The following is a 17,429-nucleotide window of genomic DNA, read 5'->3' on the forward strand; positions in this document are numbered from 1 at the left end:
TTGGGCAATAGTGCAGAATCGTGAATCTTAACTTCTCCCAGCATATGTTCCTGGCAGATAAGTAAACAATCTGGATGTGAAATGAAAATGTTAATTAATGCAGTAATGTTATTACACCTCGGTGTGCAAAGCCTATTCCCTAGTCCTGCGACAATAGGCCGGAGTAGAATCCTATTTCCTAGTCCTGCGACAATAGGCCGGAGTAAAATCCTATTTCCTAGCCCTGCGACAATAGGCAGGAGTAAAATCCTATTTCCTAGCCCTGCGACAATAGGCAGGAGTAGAATTCCTATCCTCGGTTTGCTTGGAGTCTCAGCCCAATTGTTTTGAAAGCTTGTTTCCGTTTGAGTCCAAATTACAACAATTGCTAAATGTCAGACACATTTTTCAATTAGAAACAAAATGCAAAATCTTTGCTTCCGCCGCAAGTTTATATTCTATCAGACGTTTCAACGGTAATTGCAGCAGTTGAAGCTCTGTTTTGTCATAGCAAGTTGTTACATGTTTAGCTGCAACATGTAAAGCTGATGACACAATGTGTTTTGGCATCAAAAAGTGATCATGTTCTCTAATCTTTTTTGAATTTCATATGGACTCCGAGAATAATCGAGGTGTATAATGAAGCAAAATTAAATCACATCAGGGGTGAGTGAATGAAATAGCCCTATGAATTTGGAGAACACACACACACACACACACACACGACGATGTTGCAACTGAGGATTGAGATTTGTTTGTTTATGTAAAATCAAAACATAACAAAACACTTCTTTACCCATAACAGCTAGCCTAATGTTAAAACATCGGGTACAGTGTAAAACAGTTTTAGGGCCTAAATTAATGTGATGAATGTGACAGATCCGGAACATATCAGTGCTCTTGAGACTTGAGTCATATTTATCCAAAAGTCCATTTGAATCTGTAGCCTATAATATTATCCCATAACGTAATATGTTCAACATTTTATCCTGTTGTTCTATTAAATGTACGTTCTTTATTTTTTTTTAAATGAACAAGAACACCCGCTTGATGTGCTTTAGCAAGTCAGTCAAACAGGTCTGACGAGCGGAATCCCTGAAGGGAGGAGGCCTCTCCTCTCCGCTCAGTCGAACATCAAAGACTATTCTGTCGGTTCATTTCAGTGTCACTAAAGAGTACCTCAACACCTTTAACGCAGAGAACATGTTTGTAACCTGTTTAGAGCGCAGGCACCGCACCTAAAACTGCAGAAGCTATTACATTGAAAGTTGAATAAAAAAAAAACGTTTGACAGCTTGACAGCCACATAAAAATACATCGGTCAGGATTTCAATAGGGAACCCATTCTGACATATTAAAGGCATACGATAATATGTCAGGCTACTATCTCTGTAATACTCAACAGGTAATATAACCTAGTCATTTGTGTATAGCTGTGATAATAACATCAGCCATAATGTTAGGGCTTTGGCTAGAGGCGGACTGAAATAACCTACATGTTGAGCAACGCGTTTGGCAATATGAGCTCTGATGGCAACATATTAGCAACACTATTGGAAGTGACAGGCCAGTCAGTCCGAGTTAAAGCTATCCTACAACAGGATGAGCCAATACTGTCATGCTACTGCTATAGAACCCGATAGACTGATTATAGCCTGGTTGCTGCATTAGGACCCGATAGAGACTGATTATAGCCTGGTTGCTGCTATAGAACCCGATAGAGACTGATTATAGCCTGGTTACTGCTATATAACCCGATAGAGACTGATTATAGCCTGGTTACTGCTATAGAACCCGATAGAGACTGATTATAGCCTGGTCACTGCAAGGCTGGTGATTTCACAAGGCCAAAATTAAATCACTGATTATTTCACAAAATATTTCAAACTTGAACCTAGCCAGCCTATTGGCCTCTGCTTGCTTTTATTGAGAGGCCTAATCATTTGCTTTGTTATTGTTGTTTTGTTGTTGTTATTATTTGATAGTGGTTTTCTTGTTGCAAAATATTGTCAATTGTAATTGCTAAACAATACATTATTTATTAAGCGGTTTTTTTCTAAACGTATACATTTCAATTATCAGGCTATCCATAGTTTATGGCTTCTGTAACGCGGACTTGCCTTCTGTTTGCCTAAAGGTCTAGGCTACGTTTAATCGTTTATCGTTGAATTCTTCTATTGGTCCCTAAAGAGTAGGCCTAAACGCCACGCGTTGTCAGCACTATCTCACATCTCCTCATTCGTTCCAGATGGCCAGCTGCCACGCGCATGAAACGTCACCTCAATCAAACGACGCTGATTAGAGCGATAATGATCATTTGGAGAGTATGCTGAAGGTACGCTTTGTTTCCTCATCTGTTTTTGTTTTGCCGAATCTTCTATTTGCAGTAGGTATACTGTAGTGAAATCCATTGTAATTAATAATAAAAAATGACTCATACATGCACATTTACTGTCTAATTTGCTATGGCTCACAGCCTGGGTGTAGGATAATACAATGTAATGATATAGGTCAAATGGCTAAACCACATTTTTTTTATATTGAGGTTGGTCAAATAACAAATTGAATATAGTATTAATATTCCGAAATATTTTGATAAATATTGTTCTTAAATGTGTTGTTGTCCTCTGATGCCTACCACATTGACACTTTGGGTTAACTCAACCAGGCCGGGTTGTGCTGTACCTTCCAATGACACGCTACTGCAATATAACCATACAGGAATTTAATATGTTCTAAGACAGATTGTCCTTTATTCAAAAAGTCTTAGCTCGGCAGATGAACAAAGAACCGAGGTATCACCCTTCAAGATACATTTCCTTACCATAACATGACAGGTTTTACATTAAAAAATACAACATTAACTGCTTATAACTTCAAATAAGAAGTTATTCCTCAAAAAAAAAAAATGACGTGTGACTATTAGCACTTGAACCACAGGAAAAATTTAAAATGAAACATTATTAAATTATAAGGATTTTTCATTTGTTATTTTAAATAGACTGTCTAGTTATGTGCCAGTTCGGTCCATAGAAACAATATAACCCGTATACTTATTAACTCAGAGGTCTTTAATTTTGACCCTATCATACCAGCTGAAATTCAGAGTGCCAAAATGCAACACATTATACAGGAAACAAGAAGGCTATCGTAAATTTGTGCAAGCCAAATTTGGAAAATAAGGTTATCATAATAATATCAATAATAATTCAAACAAAATTATCATAGCATCAAGATGTACATAATAAATAAAGTTAAAGGCCTCCTTTTCCGGTAGCCATTAATAAACGTTATAACATTTACAATAATTCTTACAGTTCACAGAGCACCTGCCGTACATAGTTCCGTCCCAGTTCCATGAGGTCAGGAACCAACGTCTTGTTCAGATCTCGTGAAAAGTTTTCGCCCGTTTTGCTCTTAAGTCCACGGGCCTTTATACTTGTCATTTCTCTTTTTTGGGGGGGGGGGGGGGGCGAACTGTTCTGTCCATATAACCTATACATGCATTGCTGTTCTCAAATTACTTGTTTAAACAGAAACTCAGTCAGTCAGTCTGTCTGGCGCGTTACATAGCAGTGGCATGTGTTGATGAATATGGGTCTATCCCACTCTTGGTCATACCTGGAAAAAGTATGTAGGCAACCGGGGGCTGTAAACTCGACGCCGACCAGGCGGTACAGTTACAGGGAACCACGTACCCCGGGTTTGTGGGCGACGGGTGGGTGTGGGTGTGCTGGCTGGGGCAACCCAAACTGCCGAACGCGCCGTTCTGGTATCCCAACGAGCCGTAACCCAAACTGCTGGTGGTCATGGTGTGGGGCATCTCTGTCATTTTCTGGATAGCACTGGAGGTGAACTGGCTCGGGTCGAGGAACGAGTAAGGTACCGAGGTCGGGGGCATGAATGCCCTGACTTTCTCTGATGCGCTCAACAGAGAGTCCGAGGCTGAGAGTCCTTTCAAGTGATCCGTGTCCCCAAGGTAAGGCAAAGGGAACACATACCTGTCCTTCTTCAGTAGATTCTTGGGTTTGCGCCTGGGTCTGTATTTATAGTCTGGGTGTTCTTTCATGTGCTGTGCTCGCAGCCTCTTCGCTTCGTCGATGTAAGGACGCTTTTCGGATTCAGAGAGCAGCTTCCACTCCGCGCCAAGTCTTTTGCTGATTTCTGAGTTATGCATTTTGGGATTCTCTTGTGCCATTTTCCTCCTCTGGCCGCGGGACCAGACCATGAACGCATTCATTGGCCTCTTGATATGATCTACAGGCTTTGACATTTTTAAAGAGTGTGCCTTTTATCCCCAATTAAAAGTAACGTGGAAAAAAGTTCTCAAAACCAACCGAGGGGAAAAAAATATTCACCTGTCTTGCTGGCAGACACAGATCATGCCAGTTCTCGAATGCTTGAGACGAAGTCGGAAAACAGCATCAATAAAAATCCACACTGTCCAATTTCTCCGGAGTTAAGAAATCGTTCGCTAAGTCCAGCTATGTATACTTTCTTTTTCAAAAAACCGTGCTAGGCTATAAGGTGGAAAACAGCAACACGCATGAAAATCCACCGAGGTGAAAGCAAAGTTCCGCGGTCGAAGAGTCATAAAGTGTTGTGTTTTTTCTTAGAGATTTCCCGCCCTGCAAAGCACCTGGTTTGGAAATGAGGGGAAGCGCGTGAATGAGAGCCAAAAGCGGTGAAGTTCAAAGGCTGGGCTGGTTTGGTCTGCACGCAGCTGACATAATCACAGGGCGTTCACTCGCCAACCTGAGCACCCAATCAGCACACAGACACCGGCATAATACCTTTACGAAAATATGTATATTACTACATAAACAAAGATTGGGGAGGGAAAAGGGGGATACTCTTTCCCTCCCAGAATCCATTTAGTTGAAACGTTACAAACATACACCTTCAACCTTTTCGCAATAAAACCTGACTCCTGTTAATCCGAACGAATGATGTAAGGGAGCATGTTATGCTACAGCAGGATGGCTTGCAAATTAAGTAGGTTATTATTTTTATTTTTTTTTACAGCTAAAACCTTGAAAGGAGTAATATGAATGTAGACATTTTATTCAATAGATTTCATATCACTGGTAAAACACACAAGTGTGTTGATTTTAAATATTGTACTATGAAAATCATGTACAAAAGGTGAATATAATTTCATGTGGCCCAATATAATTTTTTCTCACTTTTATCAATACGAGGTTAGATTTTGTATGATTGAGTGTGTGCGTGTGCGTGTGTGTGTGTGTGTGGGGGGGTGGGGGGGGGGTGGATAGAGGTGGATTATTTTTTATTAAATAAATACATTTATCTGAAACAGTATTCTACAAATTTAAACCAACACAAAACTAATCATTTTCAAAAACACAACATAGAGTACACAAGTACTCCCCTGTAGATGTGTTCCTGTTCCGTGTTATTAGACAGACGTACAATATCCTCAGGCCAATATTTATTAAACGGAACGATTGTCCAACGATCCCATGGGAGCCTGATTGGAGCTGTTTAGTCGCTGTATGATATCAGAGCAAAGCGGCCACACAATAACATCTACATGTGCCATTTATTTATAGTTAGAAATTATTCAAGCTAGTCCACTGCAGCTGATGCACCAATAACACATACTGCATACATACCCTAACAAGTCTGAATGTGATTAAAATAAATTAAAGAAATTACATAGTCATTTTAGAAAACCTTTAACATCTTAGTATACACATAATGTAAAACATTACTTTGTAATAATTATGCTTTATTTGATTCCAGGGAAATAGACTTCAAACATGCTTGAAATATTTTCCAGGCATGGGCTAGAATACAATTCATAACACTCAAAGCTATATATTATTATGTGTATTTATCCACCAAGCTAACACATTAAAATGTTCACTGTTAAATGATGACCTTTTTATCAGAGTGGTTAGTGTAGTGACATGCAGAGTGATTTTTTTAACATGCAAATGATTCAGTCTGTTTATAAGGATCGCTGCTTTAAAATATCCCCCAGGCTAAGCGAGTCTGATATATGACTTCTTCACTGGTGATTATTAAATTAAATGTTTGTGGCATTACCAGCCAGAGTGGCTCTCGCACAGCGCCATAACAATATTAGTATGAAGATAGGCTATCAAACAACAGATTCTTTGAATTTATGTTAAATATTACATGGTGTTTTTTTTTGTAACCTATAACTAAATACTTATAGAAATCTTATATTTCAACGTTAAATATGATTGTAAATATGATTTTAATAAATGTATGTTTCGCTAATCTATGTCAAAATGTTCAGTTCCATCGGCATAATCGTTTGAAATGAGCCGTTTCAGAAAGTTTATTGAGCGGAGCTAAAATAAGTCGGTACATAAAAGACGCAGGCAGGTAATTTCTCCAAAACACACAAGAATACTTCCGTTTTTCTCAACGGTCACACTTTCTTTTTCTCCTCTACTGTCATCCTCAACAGGGACGCTACCCATCACATCAGTGGTGTCCGTCCGTCCGGGGAAGATCGATTGATCTCTCGCTCTCTCTTTCTCGGCCATCTCAGCTTGACACATGCTGCTATTCTGTGTTGTCTCTCTCGCCAGACCAGTGACAATACCTATAGGTGACTCACAAGGAATAGAACAAACACCTACAAACGCACCCTACTAAATACTGGTAGGCCAAATTGTGAAATGAATGTAAAGTATTGTGTACTTGATAATGATGGCAGACTGGTGCAGTATCTATTTAGTGTTCACGTCCCATTGCCTATCTGCACCCTCCACTCCATTTCCATCTACTTTTCTCCCCGGCGCTCTGAGAGGAGAGCAGTGCATGAAGCTTGAAATCCGGGAGCACATCAAAGCGCTATGAACATCAATTACACCGGGAATTAACAGACATTATTCGGGCATATATAACGTCCAATTTAAAAGTGGAGACAATGTAATGTAGTCTTATATTGAGTAAGATATGTGAAATGACTGAAATCAGTCACCACAGAAGTGTCAAGCGAGAGGGGCAAGCCTACAATAGCCTAAAGCATGGGAATATACCATATGAGGTTTTCCTTGTGTGTGATAAAGGTAAGCTCCCCTAAGGTAAAATATTCCTCTCCTGAACTGCATGCTTGAAAACTCACAGGCTACTAAGGCGCGTTCACGCACGCGTTGTTCTTGGGCTACTGTAAGATATTTCTTTATTACATTTCACCATTTCTAACCCCATAGTAAAGGAACGATTAATGAATCGTTGGGAAAATACATCTTTGGGTTAAAATCTATGTGATATGTCTCACATTTCCCTGCTCAAATGTATCTAACAGCTGTGTGACGTCGCTTTCAGACTCCGTACGCGACGAGTTGGTTCCAAACAAGATAATCTTAAAGACTGCATGAGATCTCATTCACCTATATGATATGCAAGGCCTACTTCAGTGTGTAAGACTGTTTAAATGCTGTTGTATTTATCTGTTTGACCTTATTTCTGTGAAGCTAGGGGCTTCAGAAGCACTACTAAATGTACAGATAAAACAAAGATGATGAGTGCATGCAAGCTTAACAAAAATAAAATACAAAATGTTGTAAAAATATCTAACATTATTTATACATATAGTTTAAAAAATAAAATAAAATCCTAATTCATTACTTTACTTTATAAATAACTATTACTGGAAGTTTTTGTGTGCTGGCATCGAGGAGCTTCCTCCTTCCTTTCCGTGGGGTGTTGCTGTCAAGTCCAACCCCCAGCCTAGGCAACACACACACACGCACACGCATACGCCCGCACACGCACACGCACACACACACACACACACACACACGCACACACACACACACACACACACACACACACACACACACACACACACACACACACACACACACACACACACACACACACACACACACACACACACACACACACCACAAACATACTGAACTATAGAACCTAAGTTAGTCGAAGAAAAAATATGTCCATCCATCCACCTTCCATCATAATGTGAATGGGAAGCTAACAGACATACCGAGGCGCTGTTACCGAGGGATCCAGCGGAGTGCATTGAGGTAAGCTCCCCCACCGTAACTGTCCATGGTTCTGAAGCGGTAAGTGGCTTTCTTTGCTGTGGAAACTTGCGGCCCCCCTCAAAACTCCTAAAAACCCGGGTTGACATTTCAATGCCTTTTCTTTTATTTCCATCCTCTTTAGTGCTGGTTCTTGGATGACAGGCTGGTGGGAACCGCAAGAGCCCATAGATTGTGGATAACGTGTCCAACTCCATATAACTTTATAATATGTAGGATGTTTTCTTAATCCAAAAATTCACCCTTAAAGAGTACCCACAGGAAGTGTTGTGATAGTAAGACTTTTTTTTTGAAGAAATGACAGAAGCTACTGTACAAAAAAAAAAAAACTGCACAAATTTAGCCCAAATACTTTATACAAAAAATAAAAATCAAGGATGGTGGAAGAACATTGTAAGTCCATTTTGCAAAAGTGTCACTGTGTATTGCCTAGTAACTTCTTTGTCGTGAGATTTACTACCACATAGTGTCCATCTTAAAGCTGAGCTATAGCAGTTAGCTAGTAGTCATAGGCTAATAATGAAAGTATATATTTTGGCCAAAAGGAAAGCACATGAAAGCACACAACACACATTACAAATGTGAATGGTCCTCACCCAGTTAGCACATTTGGTTCCTTGGAAGTTGTGGGAAGGTATGTTTTTGGTTTCATATTGGTTGTGGGAACGAAGCCATATATTCCCTGACCTGTAAAACTGAACGTTTTTTTAAAAACATTCTGAGAACAAAAGTGACATTTTCACCTGTTCCAGGAACATTTATTTATAGGTTACAGAGGAGGGTCTGAAAATGTTTTACTCTTGTTCCTTGAAAGTTTTCCTGTGAGGTTTACTTAATGCTTGGAGACTGGTAATGATACGTTGTTTGGATGTTTTTGAATAACTTCCTTAAAACTTTTACTGAATGTATCAACAAGACTTTTAATAACACTGCTAGCTTATTTTGGGTTAACTTTTCTGTATATTCAAATGTACCCGATTTCAAAGGAAAGGATCATTAAGGATCATTAAGATCAGGTGTGGCCAATTAGTAGGTGCAGCCAACACACCTGAACACACTTAACAATATAGAGGATAGAAAGAGTTTTGTTAAGGCTGAGCACAGAGCGTGTATGTTTTTTTTTAACATTCTTAGAACATTCTCTAAATGTTACTTACGTTTTCTTGTGGTTTTTATGAGGAGTTTTCTTAACGCTCTCGGAACAATTTGTGGGTGGCCTAGTGGTTAGAGCATTGGACTAGTAACCGGAAGGTTGCAAGTTCAAATCCCCGAGCTGACAAGGTACAAATCTGTCGTTCTGCCCCTGAACAGGCAGTTAACCCACTGTTCCTAGGCCGTCATTGAAAATAAGAATTTGTTCTTAACTGACTTGCCTAGTTAAATAAAGGTCAAATAAAATAAATAAATCAATTTGAGAACATGACTTTAAAAATAACCACGAGGAAACCTGTAGGAAATGTTATGCTGAAGTACTGAAATTCCCACAGAAGAACGTTGTTTCTTAGGGTTCTCTGAACTATTTGAGAACATTCCCAATGGTAAACCAGTTGGAGAACGTTCCTAGAACATTACCCAATTCTAAATGAACCGTAACCATATTTAATATTTTAGAAAAGGTTTTGTTGAAGTAATAAAATACCAAGAAAATAATGTTTTTTTTTGTCAAGTTCCTTAAATTTTCTGAGAATGTTCAAAAGCCAAGCAACTGTCCTGCACCATACCCAGAAAGTTGTGGGAAGGTTATATGCAAAATAACCATGGTTCTCAGAACGTTATATGCTTGCTGGGCAGTCTGAGAGACATTTACAATTAGTGTATTTCTGTAGAGCTTGCAGACTGTGAAAGACGACAACAGTCTGGAAAATGTCAGTAAACTTTCTGATGTCCCAGAAGCACACAGCTGAGGAGATGATCAGACCCCCAGCCTCCCATTCACACTGTCTACAGTACATCATTTATGCATCCCAAATGACACCTTATTCCCTATGGGCCCTGGTCAAAAGTAGTGCACTATAAAGGGAATATAGGGTGGCATTTGGAATGCACAGAGTCTATAGTACATACATATGTATGTACACCCTCCACCCTTTCTATACACACTTTCTGTATTTCCTGTATTTAAATGCTCTGTGTTTGTTCTGTCCAGAGCTGTTGGTTCCATCATTCTGTGTTTGTTCTGTCCAGGGCTGTTGGTTCCATCATTCTGTGTTTGTTCTTTCCAGAGTTGTTAGTTCCATCATTCTGTGTTTGTTCTTTCCAGAGTTGTTGGTTCCATCATTCTGTGTTTGTTCTTTCCAGAGTTGTTGGTTCCATCATTCTGTGTTTGTTCTTTCCAGAGTTGTTGGTTCCATCATTCTGTGTTTGTTCTGTCCAGGGCTGTTGGTTCCATCATTCTGTGTTTGTTCTTTCCAGAGTTGTTGGTTCCATCATTCTGTGTTTGTTCTTTCCAGAGTTGTTGGTTCCATCATTCTGTGTTTGTTCTTTCCAGAGTTGTTGGTTCCATCATTCTGTGTTTGTTCTGTCCAGGGCTGTTGGTTCCATCATTCTGTGTTTGTTCTTTCCAGAGTTGTTGGTTCCATCATTCTGTGTTTGTTCTTTCCAGAGTTGTTGGTTCCATCATTCTGTGTTTGTTCTGTCCAGGGCTGTTGGTTCCATCATTCTGTGTTTGTTCTTTCCAGAGCTGTTGGTTCCATCATTCTGTGTTTGTTCTGTCCAGGGCTGTTGGTTCCATCATTCTGTGTTTGTTCTTTCCAGGGCTGTTGGTTCCATCATTCTGTGTTTGTTCTTTCCAGGGCTGTTGGTTCCATCATTCTGTGTTTGTTCTGTCCAGGGCTGTTGGTTCCATCATTCTGTGTTTGTTCTTTCCAGGGCTGTTGGTTCCATCATTCTGTGTTTGTTCTGTCCAGGGCTGTTGGTTCCATCATTCTGTGTTTGTTCTTTCCAGGGCTGTTGGTTCCATCATTCTGTGTTTGTTCTGTCCAGGGCTGTTGGTTCCATCATTCTGTGTTTGTTCTGTCCAGGGCTGTTGGTTCCATCATTCTGTGTTTGTTCTTTCCAGGGCTGTTGGTTCCATCATTCTGTGTTTGTTCTGTCCAGGGCTGTTGGTTCCATCATTCTGTGTTTGTTCTGTCCAGGGCTGTTGGTTCCATCATTCTGTGTTTGTTCTGTCCAGGGCTGTTGGTTCCATCATTCTGTGTTTGTTCTTTCCAGGGCTGTTGGTTCCATCATTCTCTACTGAGGAAAATTGATTTTCTGTCAGCTGTCACAGCGTCCACAATTCTGGAACTCCTACCAAAATACTATATATTAACCAAATTATGTTTTGGGAAATGTCATTGGCCTCTACCGTACCATATGAGGCTTTTAGAACAGATGAGGTGATGAGAATGATACCCCCCCCCCACCGAAGACTTCTGTCCCAAATGACACCCTATTCCCAATCTAGTGCACTACTTTTGACCAGGGCCCATAGGAACTGTATAGGGAATAGGTTACCATTTGGGACGCATCCTAGGTCCCCTTCACCAATCTAGGAAAGGGTTCCAGACATGGCACCTCAGTCCTTATATATTGCCACTTGTGAGATCAACTCACGCTAGCTCATTTCTGAGTATCAATCAACAATAATCAATAAAAGGAGGAGTAATCATCAAAAGAGCAATGAGTGGTGTGGCCAGATATATCGCCAACCAGAGACAGGTAAAATAAAACCCAGAATCCTCACGGTCAAATATTCTTTTTACAATATGATATTTCATTGAGGAGTGGAATACAAAAATCTTTCATAGCTTTAGACTAAAAGCTTCAATTCTATCTTGTGTGAAGACTGTAGATGGGCTGAAAGGGTAGACACTAGACTCACACGGTGAAGAATGATTGAATGAAATAAAACAGAGTTGAAATTAAAAGAGGTTCAAGCCTTTCATTGGGATGATAATGAAAAGGATGGGGGCAATACTTCAGAGACCGGGAGGCCCACATCACACAATTATACAATACAATTAGGATTAGAGGGTCCAGGCGCAGATAACAGGAGATAGGGATAAATTATCACCAAAGAGAAAGATGTGACTCTGACTCTGACCTTCATTAAGAGAAAGACAGCCTCACTCAGAGCTGCCCTCCCTAACAGGGGAATCTAAGACTCAGAGTTAGGGCTGACCTCCCTAACAGGGGAATCTAAGACTCAGAGTTAGGGCTGACCTCCCTAACAGGGGAATCGAAGACTCAGAGTCAGAGCTGGTCTCCCTAACAGGGGAATCTAAGACTCAGAGTTAGGGCGGACCTCCCTAACAGGGGAATCTAAGACTCAGAGTTAGGGCTGACCTACCTAACAGGGGAATCGAAGACTCAGAGTCAGAGCTGGTCTCCCTAACAGGAGAATCTATAGACAGAGTCACTAATGTGGGAACCGAAGGCTCAGATTCAGGGCTGGACTATCTAACAGGGGAATCTATAGACAGAGTCAGGGCTGGCCTAACTAACGGGGGACTCTATAGACAGAGTCACTACTGACCTACCTAACAGGGGTTCCTATAGACCGAGTCGGGGCTGGCCTACCTAACAGGGGAATCTATAGACAGAGTCAGGGCTGGCCTACCTAACAGGGGACTCTATAGACAGAGTCAGGGCTGGCCTACCTAACAGGGGTACCTATAGACAGAGTCACTACTGACCTACCTAACAGGGGTTCCTATAGACAGAGTCAGGGCTGGACTACCTAACAGGGGTACCTATAGACAGAGTCAGGGCTGACCTACCTAACAGGGGTACCTATAGACAGGGCTGGCCTACCTAACAGGGGTACCTATAGACAGAGTCAGGGCTGGCCTACCTAACAGGTACCTATAGACAGAGTCAGAGCTGGCCTACCTAACAGGGGTACCTATAGACAGAGTCAGGGCTGGCCTACCTAACAGGGGTACCTATAGACAGAGTCAAGGCTGGCCTACCTAACAGGGGTACCTATAGACAGAGTCAGGGCTGGCCTACCTAACAGGGGCACCTATAGACAGAGTCAAGGCTGGCCTACCTAACAGGGGTACCTATAGACAGAGTCAGGGCTGGCCTACCTAACAGGGGTACCTATAGACAGAGTCACTACTGACCTATCTAACATGGGTACCTATAGACAGTGCTGACCTACCTAACAGGGGTACCTATAGACAGAGTCAGGGCTGGCCTACCTAACAGGGGTACCTAAAGAAAGAGTCAGGGCTGGCCTACCTAACAGGTACCCATATACAGAGTCAGAGCTGGCCTACCTAACAGGGGTACCTATAGACAGAGTCACTACTGACCTACCTAACAGGGGTACCTATAGACAGAGTCAGGGCTGGCCTACCTAACAGGGGTACCTATAGACAGAGTCACTACTGACCTACCTAACAGGGGTACCTATAGACAGAGTCAGGGCTGGCCTACCTAAAAGGGATACCTATAGACAGAGTCACTACTGACCTACCTAACAGGGGTACCTATAGACAGAGTCAGGGATGGCCTACCTAACAGGGGTACCTATAGACAGAGTCAGGGCTGGCCTACCTAACAGGGGAATCTATAGACAGAGTCAGGGCTGGCCTACCTAACAGGGGAATCTATAGACAGAGTCAGGGCTGGCCTACCTAACAGGGGTACCTATAGACAGAGTCGAGGCTGACCTACCTAACAGGGATACCTATAGACAGAGTCAGGGCTGGCGTACCTAACAGGGGAATCTATAGACAGAGTCAGGGCTGGCCTACCTAACAGGGGTACCTATAGACAGAGTCGAGGCTGACCTACCTAACAGGGGTACCTATAGACAGAGTCAGGGCTGGCCTACCTAACAGGGGAATCTATAGACAGAGTTAGGGCTGGCCTACCTAAAAGGGGAATCTATAGACAGAGCCAGGGCTGGCCTACCTAACAGGGTAATCTATAGACAGAGTCAGGGCTGGCCTACCTAACAGGGGAATCTATAGACAGAGTCAGGGCTGGCCTACCTAACAGGGGAATCTATAGACAGAGTCAGGGCTGGCCTACCTAACAGGGGTACCTATAGACAGAGTCAGGGCTGGCCTACATAACAGGGGTACCTATAGACAAAGTCAGGGCTGGCCTACCTAACAGGGGTACCTATAGACAGAGTCAGGGCTGGCCTACCTAACAGGTGTACCTATAGACAGAGTAAGGGCTGGCCTACCTAACAGGGGTACCTATAGACAGAGTCAGGGCTGGCCTACCTAACAGGGGTACCTATAGACAGAGTCAGGGCTGGCCTACCTAACAGGGGTACCTATAGACAGAGTAAGGGCTGACCTACCTAACAGGGGTACCTATAGACAGAGTCAGGGCTGGCCTACCTAACAGGGGTACCTATAGACAGAGTCAGGGCTGGCCTACCTAACAGGGGTACCTATAGACAGAGTCAGAGCTGGCCTACCTAACAGGGGTACCTATAGACAGAGTCACTACTGACCTACCTAACAGGGGTACCTATAGACAGAGTCAGGGCTGGCCTACCTAACAGGGGTACCTATAGACAGAGTCAGGGCTGGCCTACCTAACAGGGGAATCTATAGACAGAGTCAGGGCTGGCCTACCTAACAGGGGAATCTATAGACAGAGTCAGGGCTGGCCTACCTAACAGGGGTACCTATAGACAGAGTCGAGGCTGACCTACCTAACAGGGGTACCTATAGACAGAGTCAGGGCTGGCCTACCTAACAGGGGAATCTATAGACAGAGTCAGGGCTGGCCTACCTAACAGGGGAATCTATAGACAGAGTCAGGGCTGGCCTACCTAACAGGGGAATCTATAGACAGAGTCAGGGCTGGCCTACCTAACAGGGGTACCTATAGACAGAGTCAGGGCTGGCCTACCTAACAGGGGTACCTATAGACAGAGTCAGGGCTGGCCTACCTAACAGGGGTACCTATAGACAGAGTCAGGGCTGGCCTACCTAACAGGGGTACCTATAGACAGAGTAAGGGCTGGCCTACCTAACAGGGGTACCTATAGACAGAGTCAGGGCTGGCCTACCTAACAGGGGTACCTATAGACAGAGTCAGGGCTGGCCTACCTAACAGGGGTACCTATAGACAGAGTAAGGGCTGGCCTACCTAACAGGGGTACCTATAGACAGAGTCAGGGCTGGCCTACCTAACAGGGGTACCTATAGACAGAGTCAGGGCTGGCCTACCTAACAGGGGTACCTATAGACAGAGTCAGGGCTGGCCTACCTAACAGGGGTACCTATAGACAGAGTCAGGGCTGGCCTACCTAACAGGGGTACCTATAGACAGAGTCAGGGCTGGCCTACCTAACAGGGGTACCTATAGACAGAGTAAGGGCTGGCCTACCTAACAGGGGTACCTATAGACAGAGTCAGGGCTGGCCTACCTAACAGGGGTACCTATAGACAGAGTCAGGGCTGGCCTACCTAACAGGGGTACCTATAGACAGAGTATGAGAATTTCAGCTCCTCACGGTACACTAGGACTACCAGATAAGATTTGCTAAAGTGTAACAAGAGCTCTTTTTTTTATGCTTATGACAAATATACAGTAATATATATATATATATATATATATATATATATATATATATATATATATATATATATATATTTATATTCTTATATTATACTAGAATGATATAATGTAGAGAGGAAATATGACACATTTTGTTAAAGAAACCAATACAAAATGGCATGTGGTCCAAATTGTGCTGATTCATAATGCTAGTGATGAAACAGCGTAGTAATTAAAAAGTCTGTAGACTACATGGCATGGTGTCTAAACAGTCCTCTCAACCGTTTTCTGACTCACTTCCTACAGGTCTGTTTGTTCTTTAGTGGTGCTGGGCCACAAGGAAACAGTGGAAGATGGTGGTGAACCGTTAGAAGCCTAGTGCTGTACTGTATTTAAACACATATATATATATATATACATTATATATACAGTGGGGCAAAAAAGTATTTAGTCAGCCACCAATTGTGCATGTTCTCCCACTTAAAAAGATGAGAGAAGCCTGTCATTTTCATCATAGGTACACTTCAACTATGACAGACAAAATGAGATAAAAAAATCCAGAAAATCACATTGTAGGATTTTTAATGAATTTATTTCAAATTATGGTGGAAAATAAGTATTTGGTCACCTAAAAACAGGCAAGATTTCTGGCTCTCACAGACCTGTAACTTCTTCTTTAAGAGGTTCCTCTGTCCTCCACTCGTAGCTGTCAAAGGACCTCCAGAAACAAAATTGTAGACCTGCACCAGGCTGGGAAGACTGAATCTGCAATAGGTAAGCAGCTTGGTTTGAAGAAATCAACTGTGGGAGCAATTATTAGTAAATGGAAGACATACAAGACCACTGATAATCCCCTCGATCTGGGGCTCCACGCAAGATCTCACCCCGTGGGGTCAAAATGATAACAAGAATGGTGAGCAAAAATCCCAGAACCACACGGGGGGACCTAGTGAATGACCTGCAGAGAGCTGGGACCAAAGTAACAAAGCCTACCATCAGTAACGCACTACGCCGTCAGGGACTCAAATCCTGCAGTGCCAGACGTGTCCCCCTGCTTAAGCCAGTACATGTCCAGGCCCGTCTGAAGTTTGCTGGAGAGAATTTGGATGATCCAGAAGAAGATTGGGAGAATGTCATATGGTCAGATGAAACCAAAAATATAACTTTTTGGTAAAAACTCAACTCGTCATGTTTGGAGGACAAAGAATGCTGAGTTGCGTCCAAAGAACACCATACCTACTGTAAAGCATGGGGGTGGAAACATCATGCTTTGGGGCTGTTTTTCTGCAAAGGGACCAGGACGACTGATCCGTGTAAAGGAAAGAATGAATGGATCATGAGATTTTGAGTGAAAATTCTCCTTCCATCAGCAATGGCAATGAAGATGAAACGTGGCTGGGTCTTTCAGCATGACAATGATCCCAAACACACCGCCCGGGCAACGAAGGAGTGGCTTCGTAAGAAGCATTTCAAGGTCCTGGAGTGGCCTAGCCAGTCTCCAGATCTCAACCCCATAGAAAATCTTTGGAGGGAGTTGAAAGTCCGTGTTACCCAGCAACAGCCCCAAAACATCACTGCTCTAGAGGATATCTGCATGGAGGAATGGGCCCAAATACCAGCAACAGTGTGTGAAAACCTTGTGAAGACTAACAGAAAATGTTTGTACTCTGTCATTGCCAACAAAGGGTATATAACAAAGTATTGAGATAAACTTTTGTTATTGACCAAATACTTATTTTCCACCATAATTTGCAAATAAATTCATAAAAAATCCTACTATGTGATTTTCTGGATTTTTTTTCTTATTTTGTCTGTCATAGTTGAAGTGTACCTATGATGAAAATTACAGGCCTCTCTCATCTTTTT

The 17,429-nt window shown here is 42.3% G+C and overlaps 1 protein-coding gene across 1 annotated transcript; it reads right to left on the reverse strand.

Annotated features, from left to right (window-relative positions):
- Nucleotides 1–794: 794 nt before the first annotated feature.
- On the reverse strand, nucleotides 795–4,663 carry sox14 (SRY-box transcription factor 14). Its single transcript, XM_029648123.2, has one exon. The coding sequence runs from the start codon at nucleotides 4,250–4,252 to the stop codon at nucleotides 3,545–3,547; it is 708 nt and encodes a 235-aa protein (XP_029503983.1). The 5' UTR covers nucleotides 4,253–4,663; the 3' UTR covers nucleotides 795–3,544.
- Between the last annotated feature and the right edge of the window lie 12,766 nt (nucleotides 4,664–17,429).

Source organism: Oncorhynchus nerka, linkage group LG24, assembly GCF_034236695.1.
Source record: "Oncorhynchus nerka isolate Pitt River linkage group LG24, Oner_Uvic_2.0, whole genome shotgun sequence".
Taxonomy (NCBI): Eukaryota; Metazoa; Chordata; class Actinopteri; order Salmoniformes; family Salmonidae; genus Oncorhynchus; species Oncorhynchus nerka.